This window comes from Scomber scombrus, chromosome 3 (genome assembly GCF_963691925.1).
Source record: "Scomber scombrus chromosome 3, fScoSco1.1, whole genome shotgun sequence".
Classification (NCBI taxonomy): Eukaryota; Metazoa; Chordata; class Actinopteri; order Scombriformes; family Scombridae; genus Scomber; species Scomber scombrus.
In genome coordinates, this window is record NC_084972.1 from 34196784 (window position 1) to 34214737 (window position 17954).

General features: G+C 39.9%; 1 protein-coding gene across 1 annotated transcript; it reads right to left on the reverse strand.

The window, feature by feature from the left end:
- Positions 1–263: 263 nt before the first annotated feature.
- On the reverse strand, positions 264–14464 carry gdf5 (growth differentiation factor 5). The gene is made up of 2 exons (XM_062416346.1): positions 13681–14464; positions 264–1240 (listed from the first exon to the last, which is right to left on the reverse strand). The coding sequence occupies exons 1-2, from the start codon at positions 14462–14464 to the stop codon at positions 264–266; spliced, it is 1761 nt and encodes a 586-aa protein (XP_062272330.1).
- Between the last annotated feature and the right edge of the window lie 3490 nt (positions 14465–17954).

Consider the following 17954-nt stretch of genomic DNA (forward strand, 5'->3'; position numbering starts at 1 on the left):
TGTCCACGTTACACACAAGTTTTAGTGAGTGGGCGTTCGAGAGCATCACCGTGAGTTTATCTTTCTCTGTTTAGTCTTTAGCAGTGTGTTACTGTCTTTGGTATGCAGTCTGATAGTCCACTTGAGTGTGAAGAGTAATGTCTGTTGCTCAGCAGTCGGGGCTGAAATAAAAAATTAAAAAAAATGTTCCTGCTCAGCGTTGATCCTCATGAACAAAAAACTCAGTCTCCCCCTCATCAGTGAAGCCTCTCACCTTTTGTTCGCTACCTGCAGCCACACGACTCCACCACCATGTCCTCATACTGCTTGTACACGACGTTGTTGGCCGAGTCGATGTAGAGGATGCTGATGGGGCTGAGTCTCGTGGGGACGCAGCAGGTGGGCGGCGTCGACTCCGGGTCCATGGAGTTCATCAGCGTCTGTATGATGGCGTGGTTGGTGGGCTCCAGGTGCGAGCGGATGGGGAAGTCGCAGACGCCGTCGCAGTGGAAGGACTCGTACTCCAGCGGCGCGATGATCCAGTCGTCCCAGCCCATCTCTTTGAAGTTGACGTGCAGGCGTCTCCGGTGGCAACGCGGTCTCGTCTGCGTCTTGGCCGCCTGGTGCTGCGGGAGCGTGTGCGGCTGCTGCAGCGGCTTCTTGTTGGCGCCCCTCGCCGCGGGAGCTCGGCGCATCCTCCGCTGCGTGAACAGATACTCGTAGACGGTTTTGTTGTCGTGGCCCGACCGCGCTTTGATCTCGTTGTAGAAAAGGTCGCGTTTCTTGCTTTTGCCGAACGCCAAGAAGAAGGCCTTTTCCTTGTTGGTCCTTCCCGGTCGGGCGAACCCCAGAGAGCGCAGATCCGTGGGCCGACCGCCCCGGTGCTCCAGGGCTTCCAGCTCAAAGCACAGCTGCTGGATCTGCTGGTTCTTGAAACCCTTGAAGACTTTTGATATGTCGAACACTTCCCATTTGCTGCTGAACCCGCCGCTCAGATCCTCCACGTTCCTGATCTGGAGCAGAGCAGACTTTTGTTTAGCTGAGGCGCAGGTGTACAGCTTCAGGCAGGGGGACGCGCCTCCTCCTCCTCCTCCTCCTCCTCCATCGGCGGCTGTGGATCCCAGCGCTGCCATCGAGGCTTTGCGGGGGTCAGACAGACGTTTCCTCAGGATGCGTAGCTCGGCCCCCAGGAGCCCGTCTCGTTCCAGGGAGCTGATGTTGAAGTGATACCGCTGCCGTCTCAGTTGGGGCCCGCGATCATCTGTAAAGGGAGGCAAGTCAAACACACACAGAAGGTTCAGACTGACAGGAAGTTGAACACAAAGTGAAACTACACGTGGAAACTAACATCTGCCTCAACTTAACTAAAGTGTAAATGTAAAGTGTGAATAAAGTCAGGTGGATGGAAACAACCTCACAGATCAAACATTTCTCCCCTAAACAAATGTTAGATTTCACTGATCATATGAACACAAACAGATATCAGCTGTTACATCGTCTGTTTTTCTCTCTTGTGCTGAATTTTAATCACTAAAACAACCAAACTGAGATTCACACAGAAACTTTTACATCTCTGAACATAAAAACTTTTGCAATGTTTCAGGATTCTTTTCTGAATATTTTCCATTTTCACTTCAAGTACTTTTTATGAAAAGAAAGATGGAGGGAAACACACCTTTGTCAAGATTGTTTTGAGTGAGTTGACACTAAGATTCATTACAGTATATAAAAAAGACACATATACATAAAAAGTGTTAATACAGTTTGATTCCCTGCTTTTCTTTTCTTTCTTCATCTCTTTTTTACTCCATAAAAATGATGAGATCCAAGTGACTATAAAGGACTATAAAGGAATAAAGTGATAAAAACTACCATCACCTTCTGGTCAATAATCTAATATATGCTGAAACCTTAAAGGACGAGTTCAATATTTTTTAACTCAGTCTTAAACCAGGAGAACAAATGAGCATTAAGTGTGTTTTTCTTGCTGTAATGATTCCTCCTGTTCATACTGACCATTAGAAGATCCTTCATAATGTTTACAATGGAAGTGATGGAGGACTAAACCCACAGTCCTCCTTCTGTGGAAACATGGATTTAAAAGTTGATCTGAAGCTAATATGAAGCTTCAGTCGTCTGAATGAGTCAAATCTTCATCTTCATCTTCTATGTTTCAACGTTACAGTGTTTTTAGTAGCAAAGTCTTTTTGTTACTATGGTTACATCACAGCTCAACAGGGAAACACTAAGAGGGAATCTGATGCTAAAAACACTGTAAATGTGTCAGATATCACTTGATATGACTAACTCACACTGATGAAGCTCAATAGAAGCTGATCATCTACTTTGAAATGACTGTGTGGAAACACTGTGGGTTTAGTCCTCCATCACTTTACATTGAAAGCACATTTGAAGGTTTTAATAGTCAGTATGAACAGGAGGAATGATTACAGAGAGGAAAACATCTTTACTGTTCATATGGAAACATGACTGCTGCTTTAAAAACAAATATAGAAAAAAAGTAAATAACAAAAATATTATCACATATCCTCGCAGCAATCTTATAACGATAACGCTTCAGTAGGTAGTAACACACACACACACACACACACACACACACACACACTCACACACACGGTCGTCACACACTTGCTCATGAGCCCAAAAACATCAGGAGGAATGAACTGGATGGTGTGGTGTGTAATGTTTTCTTTTGTTGTCAGTGAGGGAAACCAGTGAACTTCAATGTCCAAATGAAATCCAGCAAGGAAATCCACTGAAGCAAACACACACACACACACACACACACACACACAGCAGCACTTCTTCTCACGTCATTCCCCCTCCTTCCTATCCAGGACTTTAGCTTGCATTGAAAAGTACATTAGAACCAGACAGGGAGACCACATCAGACTGTAAACAGGCATGTTATTATGGACCTGCAGCTACTCACTGCCGATAGACAGTGAACCAGCATCTGCTCCAGAGGAAACACACACACACACTCACACACACACACACACACACACACACACACACACACACACACACACACACACACACACACACGCTGGCACTTCTCTCTGGAAGATCAAGTTAAAGTTCAAACAGAGGAATCTGATTTCACAAACTGTCACACACTCTGAAAACAGCGCGGATGAAACAGTTTGCAAGATGTAACGTTTACACCTCAGACGTATAATAAGAAATCTGTAAAAGTCAAACTAAGAATTACTTTTTATTGCAGCTAAGACGTCCGCTACACGTATCCTGTGTTAGTTTTGACATGTGAGCTGGTTCGGTCGAAAATTGTAAAAAAAACAAAACAAATAGGAGAAATTTGAGTTGTGTTTACGTTTCTACTGAGACTTTTTCTAAGAGTCTAAAAAGAGTGAAAACTGGTCTACTCATCGTTCTACTTTCTACTTTAGAGTCTCTCCTACACAGGTTCAGATTGGTTGAGGTCATTCCAGTGTTTCAGTGTTAATATGATGGATAAAGAGACAATAAGAAGCTCAATCATCATAAAAGTGTCCTTGTTTTTACATCCTGTATATTGATCCTAACGCCTTTGCTCTGCTGGTTTATCTGTATAAACACAACAACACAATACAATAAATGATTTTAATTTCTTTTTAGTTAATAACATTTAACATCAAAAGTTTCATATGAACAGCTGTTAAACTGAGAGTGAGTGTTCAAGCATCATGATGTTTAACATATGATTAAAACACTGACTCAACAATATAACATCATAGAAATTATTACATTTTTATTATGCTGAACATCTTTCTTTACTGTGTTTCTTTTTTTAAGGCACCGCTATAGTTATTTTTAAAACTCGTCTTAAAACCCATTTTTATTCGTTGGCTTTCAACCCTGCATGAGACTCTGCTCCTGTTTTAGTGTCTTGTGGTTTGTTTTTAGTTATTGTTTTATTGTTTTTAATTAGTTTTAAAAACAATAAAACAATTATTTTAGTATTTATTTCCTGTTAATTGTTTATGTACAGCACCTTGTTTCAGCTGTGGTTGTTTTAAAGTGCTTTATAAATAAAGTTGAGTTGAGTTGCAGTTATAGATATATCGGAGCTTTAAAAAGAACATTCTCAGTCGTAATTGGATGTTTATGTGAACGATATTTAAAAGTCAGAAACTCAACATTACGATAACTCTGATAAACGCAGCATCAGCCTCATCTCAGACTCATTTCTTGGAATATAACTTAAATTCTATTAATAAAAAAATGACACAAAAAGAAGCACAAATTACTAAAAATCGGCCCAAAACAATTTCAAACGTCCAGATTGAATAAAAAGTCGTCACATCTCCAAAACTCCTCAGATTATTTCATCTCTGCAGAATCCCAAAGTATTTAAAAGCTCAATGTTTTGCACCTGAATTAATGCAAAAAGATACTCGAACCTACAAAGTCTTATCATCTGGTGAGTAATAAAAGAGAAGAAAGAAAGGAAGGAAGGAGGGAAGGATGAAAGAAAGATGGAAAGATAGCGAGAAAGAATGCAAGGTCTTTCTTACCTCTCAAAGAAATGATGAAAGAGATGAAAGAAAGAAAAAAAGAAAGAAAGAGAGGGAAGGGAAGGGAAAGGGACAGAAAAACAGGATGGAAAAATAAAGTATAGAAAGAAAGAAAGAAAGAGAGGAAGGAGGGAAGGATGAAAAGAGAGCCAAAAAGAATGAAGTATACAGATGGAAAGAAAACAGACAAGAAGAAAGAAAGAGATGGAAAGACTGACAGAAATTGACAAAGAAAGAAAAGAAAGACAGAGAGAAAGGATGGAAGGAAAGAAAGATGGAAAGATAGCGAGAAAGAATGCAAGGTCTTTCTTACCTCTCAAAGAAATGATGAAAGAGATGAAAGAAAGAAAGAAAGAAAGAAAGAAAGAAAGAAAGAGAGGGAAGGGAAAGGGACAGAAAAACAGGATGGAAAAATAAAGTATAGAAAGAAAGAAAGAGAGGAAGGAGGGAAGGATGAAAAAAGAGCCAAAAAGACTGAAGTATACAGATGGAAAGAAAACAGACAAGAAGAAAGAAAGAGATGGAAAGACTGACAGAAATTGACAAAGAAAGAAAAGAAAGACAGAGAGAAAGGATGGAAGGAAAGAAAGATGGAGAGAAAGAGGTAAAGAAAGGGGGGAAAAACGGATGGAAGAAAGAAGTATATAAAGAGAAAGAAAGAGCCAAAAAGAACGACTGAAAGAAAGAGAAAGAAGGAAGGATACAGATGAAAAGAAACAGACAAGAAGAAAGAAAGAAAGAGAGAGATGGAAAGATTGACAGAAAGAAAAGAAAGACAGAGAGAGAGGATGGAAGGAAAGAAAGATGTAGAGAAAGAGGTAAAGAAAGAAAAAACAGACAACGGATGGAAGAAAAAAGTATATAAAGAGAAAGAAAGAACCAAAAAGAATGACAGAAAGAGAAAGAAGGAAGGATACAGATGAAAAGAAACAGACAAGGAAGAAAGAGAGAGATGGAAAGACTGACAGAAAGAAAAGAAAGACAGAGAGAAAGGATGGAAGGAAAGAAAGATGGAGAGAAAGGATGGAAGGAAAGAAAGATGGAGAGAAAGAGGTAAAGAAAGAGAGAAAAAACAGACAACGGATGGAAGAAAAAACTATATAAAGAGAAAGAAAGACGAAAAGAAAGAGCCAAAAAGAATGACTGAAAGAAAGAGAGAGAAGGATACAGTTGGGATGAAAGAGAGAGAAATAAAGGAGGAAGGAAAGATGGAGAGAAGGAAAGAAAAGGGGTGCAGTGGGTGAAAGTGAGTGTCAGGCCATCAGTTTCTGCCTCTCTCCTCTCCACATGTGGACGAGGTCAGCGGCCATTTGCAGAGGACTCACTAAACAAATAAAGTCCAAATTAAAAGAACATTAAGAGCTCGAAACGTAAACCAGGAATATTAAACTCTGCTCATTTAAACATGCTTTTTAAACAGTTTTACACACAGTAAAGATAACATTACACAGGCTGGCTGTGACCAATGTTTATTTACCCTCCTCAGGCCGTATATCACTGAGAGGCAGCGGCCAGATGGCTACACACACACACACACACACACACACACACACACACACACACACACGTATAGCAAGTATGAATTACGGATGTTGATTCTCACGTTTTTCCAGAAGCTGTTCAACGTTTTCTCTTCAATATTAGACGCTAATTATAAGATGTAAACATAGCGCTGTGCCATCATACCGTCCCATACGGACGTAGCCACGCCCTAATGCATACCCTGCTTTATCGTCACATATAAAATCAGGGAGGCCAAAATGTCCCAAATGAACATCATACTGCATTGAAGAAGGCTTTAAACTAGCGATTGAGACCATAAACACATTTTGAAAACGTTTACTGAGGTTAGAAATCAAGTGAGAAGTTGGTGAATTCTCCATTGACTTGTATAGAGACGGAAGTCCTTTTGACACCAAAACGGTCGCCCCCTGGTGGCCTTTTGATAGAATGCAGTTTTAAGTTACTTCCGCGTTGGCCTCATTTCAGAGGACCGGAATTCCCCGCCTGTACCGTCCACGATAATACTGGTATAAATGTTCACGTGATTAAAAAGTGTCATATCACGATGTTAATGATATAGTGACGCAATGATGTATAACGCATTTACGTTCACAATTATTAGGTTACTCATTACATCAAAAAAGTCATCCAAGTAATCTAGCGCGTTGGTTAGTTTTTTATTTATATTTTCAAAAAGGTAATCTGTTATTATTTTAACCAACTATTCCTGTAGCTAACGTTTTACCACAAGAAAAAGAAAATACACCATAAATTAGTGCTGGGCGATATGGACAAAATGAAATATCACGATATTTTAGACCAAATACTTCGATATCGATATGGCAACAATATTGTAGAGATGAGTATCGATGCTTTCACAAAATATTTACACTGAAATGTTTGATAAATAATCATCAGTAATGTGGATATAATGACAAAGTGGGTAAAAGGTGAATAATAGAACAGCTAGAACAGTCAGTTAGGTTTACAAAATTATATATTTTAATGTAATGAAGCTTTAAAACCAGGAAAAGACAATTCTGATGATATATCGCGGTATTACGATATCCAAAATCTAAGACCATATCTCGTCTCATATCACGATATCGATATAATATCAATATATTGCCCAGCCCTACTACAAATTCTCACTGTTACGACTTTTTTGTCAGGCAGACACCAGACTACGTGCTCCGGTTGTATCACTGCAAACCTGTACGGCAGCTCAGAAGGGACAACATTCACTTTGCATAAAAAGCACATTATTTAGAATTAGTGGGAGGAAATAAGAGCAAGAAAATCACAGTAACATGTAAGTAGTGTGTGTTGGTCTGTTGCAGTGATGTAGATGTGTTTAAAAGCCTGGATATGTAGCTTATAACTTGTATGTGAGTTTATGTTAGAGAAGACACTTTAGTCCAATAAAGACTGTAAATGTGACATTGTGTCTGTCATTCCTGCTGTTAGTGTAAAGATTAACAGATGATGGATCAGACTTGGCTGTGTGATGATGGTACAGTCATTATATTTAAAGGAGGTCTGGATTAAAACTACATGAGGAATCACAAAGTAACACTAAAGTTACTGTTCTCACAAGCTAATGCTGGAATGGAGCTAGTTACTTATTAATTGCAGTCATTTTGTAAGTTTCCCCAACACTGTTCGCTAGTTGACGACACAAACCCAAACATGGAGCACCGACAACCTCGATGAAGAGTTAGTACCGAAAAAGCGACTTTAATAGTGTGGAAGTGGTTTGGCTGCAAGAGGTCAGACCAACACCATACAATATTTTACAAATATGCAAGAAAACTGTTACGGCTAAAGGTGGAAACACAACAAAACTTGTTTCACCACAAAACACACCGTTCAGTACAACCAGGCTATGAAGACATGCGAGGAGGAGATACTAAAGTAAACACATGACTAAACCGAGCGTCACTGGAGCACTTGCTAGTTGCACTCCAACGGTGGATGGAAATTACTGATGCGGTTACATATTGTTTGGCCAAGGATATTATGCCAATCCAAACAGTGGAAGACGAGGGCTTTGAGCAACTGTTTAAAAGCTCGACCCAAGATACATCATCCCAGATAGAAAATACTTTTCAAACACATCCTTGCCTGCGATGAATGAAGCCTGCCGGGACAATCTAGCAGCTACACTATCGTCTGATTTCTTTGCATCAACCCATAGACTGTATATAAGAAATGGACGTAACATCCGTGACGTCACCCATTGGTTTGTGGACTGCTGCTCGGAGGCCAATAGTATCGGATCTGAGCAGCGCCATCTTGAAAAGTTCCGGTGCATGCCGGGAAAAATAAAAACACGGATTCTACTTATATGGGCATCAGGAGGAGCATGAGGCGCCCTCCTGAACCTGTGAACCAATCAACCTGTCAATCACGACGTAGCCACGCCCTAATGCATACCCTGCTTTATCATTACATATAAAATCAGGGAGGCCAAAATGTCCCAAATGAACATCATACTGCATTGAAGAAGGCTTTAAACTAGCGATTGAGACCATAAACACATTTTGAAAACGTTTACTGAGGTTAGAAATCAAGTGAGAAGTTGGTGAATTCTCCATTGACTTGTATAGAGACGGAAGTCCTTTTGACACCAAAACGGTCGCCCCCTGGTGGCCTTTTGATAGAATGCAGTTTTAAGTTACTTCCGCGTTGGCCTAATTTCAGAGGACCGGAACTCCCCACCTGCATCAACCACGAACATTTAGTTGAGCTGAACCGTGGAACCATTTATCAGCCTGACTGTGCACTAAATCTACCTTAGTTATTGTTAAATTAAAGTGTTGAGCAGTTATGTTATACTTTTACTTAAGGTTACCAGGTAAAACACTACTTAGGTTACTTTTGTGTTTACATTTGGCTTACGTTGTGTTACTGTATATAATGTTGCTGCCCCCTTGTGGCAATAGTCTACATCTCAAATTAAGTCGTCTGCCACCAATGACAGCAGCTCATTGGAAAAGAAGGATGGAAAACGCCCTTCGCTTTGTTTGCACTAATAAATGTTGCAGCCTGCAAGCTGCAATCACCAATAAACATTAAGTATTTCTTTCTATATTGTCACACAGTTACAAAGGACATCATTTTTGGTGTTGGAAGAAAAAATAGCAATACAACAATAGTACAAAAATACTCCAAATCAAACTTTAAACCTACATTAACTGATGTTTTATCTGAGGGCAACTCTTTTATCTGTCAAACTCATTTTAGTTCAGGAAGCCACATACCGTCCAAATTGATCTGTGGGCGGGACTTTAATTTGAAGCGGGCGGGGCCAGTAAAACCATTGCATAGTAAGGAAAGAGTTCATTACATCTGAATCAGGCTGCAACTCAATTATCAAGCTGGATGTTAATGCGAAGATCACAAACCTTGACCTGACTGTGAATAGCGAATGAAAATAAGCAAGAATTTTCTGCAATTTTAACACTTATTTAACAGTTATTCAAAGGGGCCGAATTAGACCCACTGTTGGGCCGGTTCTAGCCCATGGGCCGTATGTTTGACACCTGTTTTATCTACTAGTTTTCAACAGGAACAAGCAGTAAACACATGATATGTTGAACTTATGTCCACATCCAGCAGTTACTGATCAACATTATCATTCATTAGTTCATCAGGTTTCTGTCCACCTGCTGAATATAAGTCCAATATTCTCTCTTTTATCTCTGTTTTTACTCTCTACCAACTCCTGAGGGAAATATCTAAATGCTCCACTATGTTCACCAGCTAGTCTACAGATAACTGTGTCTGTTTGTTTGGTGCTGAGCAGGTAGTGCACAGTGGCTTTTTTGGCATTTAAGTCGAGTCTTTTTAAGCTTCTTTATCGTCTGTGACAGCTGAGTTTCTGCAGTAAAGACGTTGGGAGACACTTTCAAATGTTTTCACCTGTCACGAAACTTAAACCGAGCAACCAAAACACTTTTTACACCGACTGAAATCTACCAGACTCCCTTTTTCTTGACACAGATAAAGTTTGATCTCTTAAGACTGGAGTCAAAAAGACAGTTGCAAATGAGACGTTATTTGTTAATTGTAGTTTGGCCGCTGATTTGGACGCTTATCGACACAGTCAGCAGTTGGAGCAGCAGCAGTGGCAATTAAAGTACTTTAAGATGTCAGAGACGGAGTCAAAACTAAACATGGACAATTTAATTTTATGCACCAAATATCCAGAACAAGCTCACATTTCTTTTAAATAAAGACTTTTCAGTTTGCTTCACTGCACTCATTTTTTATTCTCCTGTTTTATCTCTTATTCTAATTTATCTTTTATTTTCTATTTTACTCTTTTAAAACTATTTAAATGTGTTGTATAATGTGTTCTTGTGTTCTTTTACATCTTGTCTTCATGCCTTTTATGTTTTATGTAAAGCACTTTGAATTGCCTTGTTGTTGAAAGGTGATAAACCTGCCTTGCCAAAAAACTGTTAGCACCTGAAAATTCGTAGCTTACTTTTTCTCAGGCTCATAACTCAATCAAATCTGAACACACAGACATCGTAAACATATTTTTAGATTCAGTGTGAGTTTGACTTCCAGTGGGCATCTTTATCCCTGATGTCTAAGTGAATAAACATCCATAAATCTGCTAAGAAATCATGGAGAATAAAAGATTTCCCATAGCTCAAAACTTGCCTGGGAGTCATCACAATTTTAACTATTCTTGTCTCAAAGTGATCCGGTGATCGTTGTCTGTACGTCCATGGCTACGCTGCAAACAGGAACCGCTAGCAGCTAATTCAGCAGACTTTTAATGGAGACAATTTGCCAAAAATGGAAACAAATGTAAGCCAGTAGGTGGATTTTGTTACCAATAAACGAAGCCAGGCCCCCTGTTTCCAGTCTTTATGCTAAGCTAAGCTAACCAGCAGCTGGCTCCAGATTTTTTCGTGCAACTCTGGGCCAAGAACGCACATAAACATATATCCCAAAAATGTTGGACTGTTCCTTTAACACATACTGGAGTGACATTCAGACGTGTGACAGCTCTCTCTTCAGCTCGCAGCAGCTTCCTGCAGCTTTGAAGTCAGATCCAGCAACTGTTATGAGTCACAGAGTCATCTCTTTTCCCATCACTGCAGAGGCCGACCTTCCCTACTCCCCTCCAGATGCTCTCCTCTTGTTTTTCTCTCTTACCTCATGTGGACTCCTGAACACAGACATGTCCACATTTAGACAATTTACAGCCGTGTTTGCAGCGCCGCCCTCCCTCCCAGTAACCTCCAGACTGTAGTTTGACTTCCAGTCCGCTCCCCTCAGATCTGCAGATCTCCCAGCCCTCGAAATCAGACACCTCCCCTACACTGTCAGCCCTCGTCTTCCTCCTCATTCACAGCCTCTGGTTTCTTCTCTCTCTCTCTCTCTCTCTCTCAGGAGTCGACTCCGGCGGCTGTTCGTAAGTTCAAACTTACCCTCGTTATAACGTCACAGTTTACTGAGAGCAGATTTACGCCTCACTAAATTAAAACCACACTAACTAGTTGGTACGATGAATATTTACAGCTACTAACTGCAGGTGGAAACTGTGGCAGAGCTGCAATTAACCATTATTTTCTCAATGAATTGATTTGTTGTTTGGTTTAAAATTGTGAGAAATGTTGATCACTGTTCCTCAAAACCAGACACCACTTCTACAGATGTATTTTTTTTTGTCCCTACCATTAGTCCACAACCAAAATATATTCAGTTTACTGTCATAAAGAAACAAAAAAACAAGAACATGTTCACATTTTGAAATGATTTTGAACGATAAATCTTTGCAGCCCTAAACTGTTGTGTTAGCTAGCTGAATGAACAAAGCTAACGTTAAGGGATTGTAGGACCTGATAATGTAATAATTTCCCAATGATGTAATAAAAAAACCCCTCTTAACTCAATAAAAAATGTTAGAATGTTATTACAGTATTGGGAAATTACTACATTATTAGGTTCTGCAAAAATACCCAATAATGTAATAATTTATAACGTCATCGGTACAAAGATTATTACATTATTAGGAAATGCACTTTAATACATTATCAGGTTTTATTACATTTTTTATTGAGTTATGAGGCCTTTTATTACATTATCAGGTTCTACTGGGCTGAACTGAATGATTATTTTCATTATTAATTAATCTGATGATTATTTCATTTATTATTTTGAATATAAAGAAATAGAGTAGAAGTTGACGTCTTCAAACGTCGTGCATTGTCCGACCAAAAGTCCGAAAAACAAGCATTTAAGCAGTTCACTGTCACGTACAACCAAAAAAAGCATCAAATCTTCACATTTGAGAAGTTAAAACTAAGCAGATTTTAGTGTTTATAGCTTTAAAGAATTACTACAATGATTACTCAATTATCAAAATAGTAGCGATTAATCAACTAATCGTAGCAGCTCTACTAAATGTTAGTTTGCTAACACCGGAGCTGTTCAGATCAAAGAGTACACTTCCTGTTTACATAGTTGGTTGCCTCTTATTGGACGGCGCTACGCAGGTTCCCTAGCAACAGATTTACTCATTACTAAATTGTTTACTAGCTAAGACATTCTTGAAGCTTTACTGGTGCAAACTGACTCCGTTTATAATAAATCAAGTTTTAAAGTAGTTACGAAGAACTTAGAAGACAAACTCAGTCAAGGATTTACAATCAGCTGCTTTAACCTCAGTTTTTACCCTGATTCTGCTCCAACCTTCTTTTCTTCCTTTCTGTCACTTCTTTAGTCAAATGTCCTGATAAATCATTCACTTAATTAAGACCACAGATCATCAGAATCATCCTTCATACAGTAAGTTCTGCTTTCAATGGTGATTTACTGCTTCACTGCTGCCAAACGTCAGGTAACAGTTCATCCTCAGACAGGTAGTATCCTTTAATGCTGAAGCAGTGCAGATGACGAACGACTGCAGCATGGATACATCATGAAGTTTACATGTCACCACAACAGGCTCAGTAATGCTATTTAAAGACTGATTTATTTATTTGTTTTATCTGTTTGGCTGTTTTTCCAAAGAGAGAATGAAGATCCATCACATTTTCTTTTTAAGTTCAAATGTCTCAAATTTCTGGGTCGTCTATGATCGATTTGAACAAAAGAGAAGCTACTTCATCTGTTTTCTTACAAGGGAAAAAAAAAGCTTTTTTTCAATTTATGTTACTAAAGACATGTTTGATATATCTGGAAATGAAAATCTGCTCAATAAAACAGTTACATGAAACCATCTGTGGGACAAAGTAGGACTGGGTGATATGGACAAAATCAAGTATCACGACATTTTTAACCAAATACCTCAATGTCGATATTGCAACGATAATGTAGAGATGACTCTTAAAGCTTTCACAAAATATAGATAAATAATTTGGTAATGTGGATATAATGACAAAATGGGTAAAAGGAAGAAAATTATATACTTTACTGTAATGCAGCCTTTAAAACCAGGAAAAGAAACACTGATGACATATCACGATATTACCATATACAAAATAGACGATAAGACGATAATAAGTCTTATATCACGATATCGATATAATCTCGCTATAATGCCCAGCCATAGGACAAAATCATTCAGAGACTCCTAAACATCACCAGGAGAAGTTGTTGAAAAGGTTGTGACAGCTGAGAGAGACCTTGTGTTTACCTTGCCCTTTATCCACGAAGCTGGTGATGGTGTTGGCCAGACCCGCTGCATGCAGAGCGCTGCTGTTCAGGTCCCCGGTGGACAGAGACCAGTACAGAGACAGCATGTAGTCGTGAGGAATCACCAGCGGCTCTTTGTGCTGCGGGTCGCTCAGTTTGGGGCTCCTGGTGTCGGCCCCCCGCTGCGCCGCCGGAGCCGCTCTCTGAGGCCCGGGGCGCGCTGGAGCTGCTGCACCCGCTCTGGAAACAACCTTCCCCAAAGTTTTCCCCGCTGGTCCTCCTCCACCTCCACCAGCCGCAACCCCGACTCCTTTCACTGCTGCATGTGCGCTGAAAGCAGCAGCGTGCCCGCCGGGTGACCAGGAGCGCCCCAACCCTGCCCCTCTGTCCCGGTGCTGCAGCTGAGCCCGGTGTCCGCCCGGCACGGTCCGGTGGCTGCCCGGTGATGAGGATGCGGACGCAGACAGTTTGCTTTTAATGGTTGTCTCGCCCTTAATTAACGGTGGACCCGCGCGGATCCGCGTGATCCTCGCCGGGCTCACCGGTGATGATTTCCAGGTCCCAGAAGCTGTGACTGGTTTACCGCCTGCTGCTAATGTGGACCCACCGAGCCCCCCTCCGGTTCTCCGGTGAGCCTGCTCTCCTCCCCCGCGCTCCGCTGCCTCTCCGAGCCGGTGGAGGTGCTGCTCGGTCGGTCTGGTCCGGCTGAGTGAACCGAGGACGGGATGCAGGTAAATGAGAGTCCAGCAGCTCAGCAGAAGACAACAACGCTTCACAACTTTCATCCTAAAGCCCTTTAGCCTGCTGCCAGGCCGTCATTGTAATAAACCGCAGTCTGTTCAGAATTAGTCTAATTGATCTGTTTGCTTAAAAAAAGAAGAGGGAGTCCCGTTTGGTCCGAGTCTTTCATCCTCTGAGTTTCCTCTGCGCTCCGCCGCAGGAGAGATGAATAAAACGAGCTCCTCCAGTCTGAAACGAGCTGTAGACATATGCGAGGCTGTAAAAGCAAAGATGTGGACTATAACTAAGTTTTATAAGTTCAAGAAACAAATCCTGCAAATCCTTCTTCTCCCATGCGTCATGTGTGAGAAGCATAGTGCTGAAAGATCCGTCTGTGACACAAGTGCAGAAATCCCAGAGAAAAGGTGGACTCGTGTTAAACTCTGCGCGGCTCTATTCTGCTGGATATCTTGTAAGAAACTTCTTTAAATCCCTCTTTTTCCAAGAGAGGCAAGAATGGCGTAATGCCGCTGCCTCCGTTTTTTTTTTCTCTCTTTCCCTTCAAAGTTTGAACTCCGTCCAGTGAAAATATTTAACTCACACACCAACCTGCAGGTGCTCGAAAAAATCCTCCAACAAACCTGAGCGCAGGAATTGGAAACGGAATTCCAGAAAGCTGTTTTAATTACCCCGTGATGTCATGCTGTCCAAACTCATTTAACAGCAATATTTCTCCTCAAATCTTCCTCCCCTCTTTCCACCGATGATGACTCACTCGAGCTGTAACACAAAATGGCACAAAAACCAAACCCCCCAAGAAAAAAAAGGGGACTTTGCATTATGTCATTTTGAAGTGAGCAGTTTTTTTTTCTTCTACTTTATCGAAACAAAAAGGTTAAAGGAGGGTCAGCTCATGTCAAACACACACAGGTATCAAATACCACTCAAGTTTTACACGAGTAAAAGTAGTAATAACACTGTTATAAAGTAAAAATACTTCATTACAGAAACATAAATAACTCAACAGTAATATAAAATTAACACTGTATGAGTAATATAACAAATATAACTGTTAACTCATTTACTGCTTTATTCACCAAAACTATTTTTATTTTTATAAATGATTAAACCTTTCTGCACCAGGCAGACTTTCACATAAAATTATAACTGTGTGTGTGTGTGTGTGTGTGTGTGTGTGTGTGTGTGTGTGTGTGTGTGTGTGGCAATATGTCAAATTCAGTCGATTAATTTGAATTTTTGTTTTTATATAGATGTGTAAAATATTTAAATGGTGAAAATCAAGTTATTACAATATACACTACATTAGCTGTTTGAGTCCCTTATTAAAGGATTACATTTGTAATATTTCAATAAACAAATACATTGAAACTAAAATAGTCTGAACTGTTGTCTGATATGTAAAGGACTGAATTTCCCCTTCGGTACAATAAAGTCAAAATAATGACCTCAACAGCAAACTTACAATAGAAACACACACACACACACACACACACATTATATGTATATAAACTTAATTACAATATTCTCACTTTTCTTACTTCCCATTGAAGTGAATGGGTAATTCATTCTCAGTAGGTTTGTCATTTAAAAATATGCTACCACCAATCCAAGAACCCTTAAAGTGTGATACTGATACTAACTGAGTACTTTATTCAATACCCATCATATTAATAGAAGCATTAAATTACATAAAATGCCACCACGCCTCCTCATCTAATTGATTTGATTTTTACACAGTTTTTAAAGTCTTCAAATTATTAATATTTAATGCTTGTGTTGATTGGCTGAGAGCGAGTCCGTACAAATAGTCATATTTTCTAGCTCTGGGTGCAAAAAGGATTGATTGTAGGTATCGTTTGATGGCAGATGTTTTGATACTAGTTGGTTTCGATATATTTCGGTACCGATGCCCAGCCCTAGTCTGCGTTAAAATGCCCAACTTTACTTTACAGCTGAAATAAACATGTTTACGGCCTGGAACAATAAACAGTTTTGGTCTTTAGAGGTTATGTCTCCATTTATGATTAATTCATCTTTATATAACTCATCCTTTAAATTTAAATAGTGTTAAAAGTTATGCATAATTAAGGGCGTGGTCACTTTGAGACGTAACCGTGGCGTAACCCCAGATTCACAAAGTGGAGGCGTATTGCGTGTTTTCAGTTCATGAAAGCTAATTTTTTTACATTTTGGTTGCTTAAAAAGTCTTATTCAGTGTTTGGTTGTAATAGTTGTAGGTTTGTTTTTTCTTTTTTCTGGTGGATATATTTTGTTTTAATTTATTTTAAGCCTGTTGTTTTGCTAACGAAAATTAGCATTGTCACAATTAGCCATAGACTAAACAAGCCAGCAGCTAGCGTTAGCGTCACCTCCTCCTCCTTGTTCGTATATGGTCACTTCTGGCTCCAAAAGTCCAAGATGGCGACAGTCAAAAAACAAACTCAATGCTTCAAAACAGGAGTCCACAAACCACAGGGTGACTTTATGATGCCTATGATCATTATTTACAGTCTATGGTAGACTATAGTATGGTAAACACTGGACTAGACACAGGATGATTAAGGCCAAAACAAACAACCAATGTAGTTATTTTGTAACTTTAAATTCATATAATTCAGCAGCCAACATATCTATATGGTTATTTATCATTACTAACAATAACCTAAACTAATACAAAAAAACAGAATAATTGATTTTTACTTTAATTTTTCTTTTATTAAGATTACTTGTTGCGAGCAACAGAACGAGTTGTCTGGGGAATAATTTAAGTCGCACCACTTATTGCACTACAGAGCATTGACCTGTTCCCCCAGAAGTAACTGACCAATAGGGACGCAGCTCTGTCACACCTGTCCACCTGAGAGCTTTGAGCCAAAACTGACAAAAGAGAAATAACCTCATTTCCTTCTTTTGCTCCGTCATAATTATTATGACCACCAGAGGGCGCTGTTACTGAAACCTCTATATATGTAGTTTGAGGGCAGTTTAAACATTTAGGTTTCATCTGCACAACCTCAGAAATTACACAAAAAGTCACAGCATCAGAATCCAAAAGCAGGTCAGAGAGTCGGCTTTTTACTTTCTGCTCTTTTGAGTTTTTCTTCCTGTTTCCTTCCTCCGCTGCAGGCTTTGGTTTTGATTCTTAAACTTTTTGCCAGTTTAATTTATGATGCCACAAGGAGCGCCAGCTTCGTGTCATAAATTTAGTTTAGACCCAGCTCGAGGAATAATTAGCAGCCAGAAAGCTTGGGTTCAAATTTGGAGAGTTTGGCAGCAGAGCCGAGTCTCTGGAGGTTTGTAACCAGAGCTGGTGTTATGATACAGTTTCTCTTTCCCTCTCTGTCTGTCTTACTTTCTTCCCTTTTCTCTCGATCTAAGCGTCTCAGCATGCAGCTCGGCATGAGGCCGTGATGGATGAACAGAAGTGATTGGATAATATGAGGCTGTCATGGATCACACATAAAATCAACCTGATCCAGTCAATTCGACTAAGCAGCTGAAGGATGTGAGTAACAGCGACCGGCCGAGCGGCTG

Bases quoted from the DNA above. Each gene is read 5' to 3' on its own strand.
- gdf5 (XM_062416346.1), bottom strand. From the start codon at position 14,464: ATGAAAGTTGTGAAGCGTTGTTGTCTTCTGCTGAGCTGCTGGACTCTC. The intron at 1,241-13,680 runs GTAAACACAAGG...CTCCCTTTACAG, and splicing joins CTTCGTGGATAAAGGGCAAG to ATGATCGCGGGCCCCAACTG.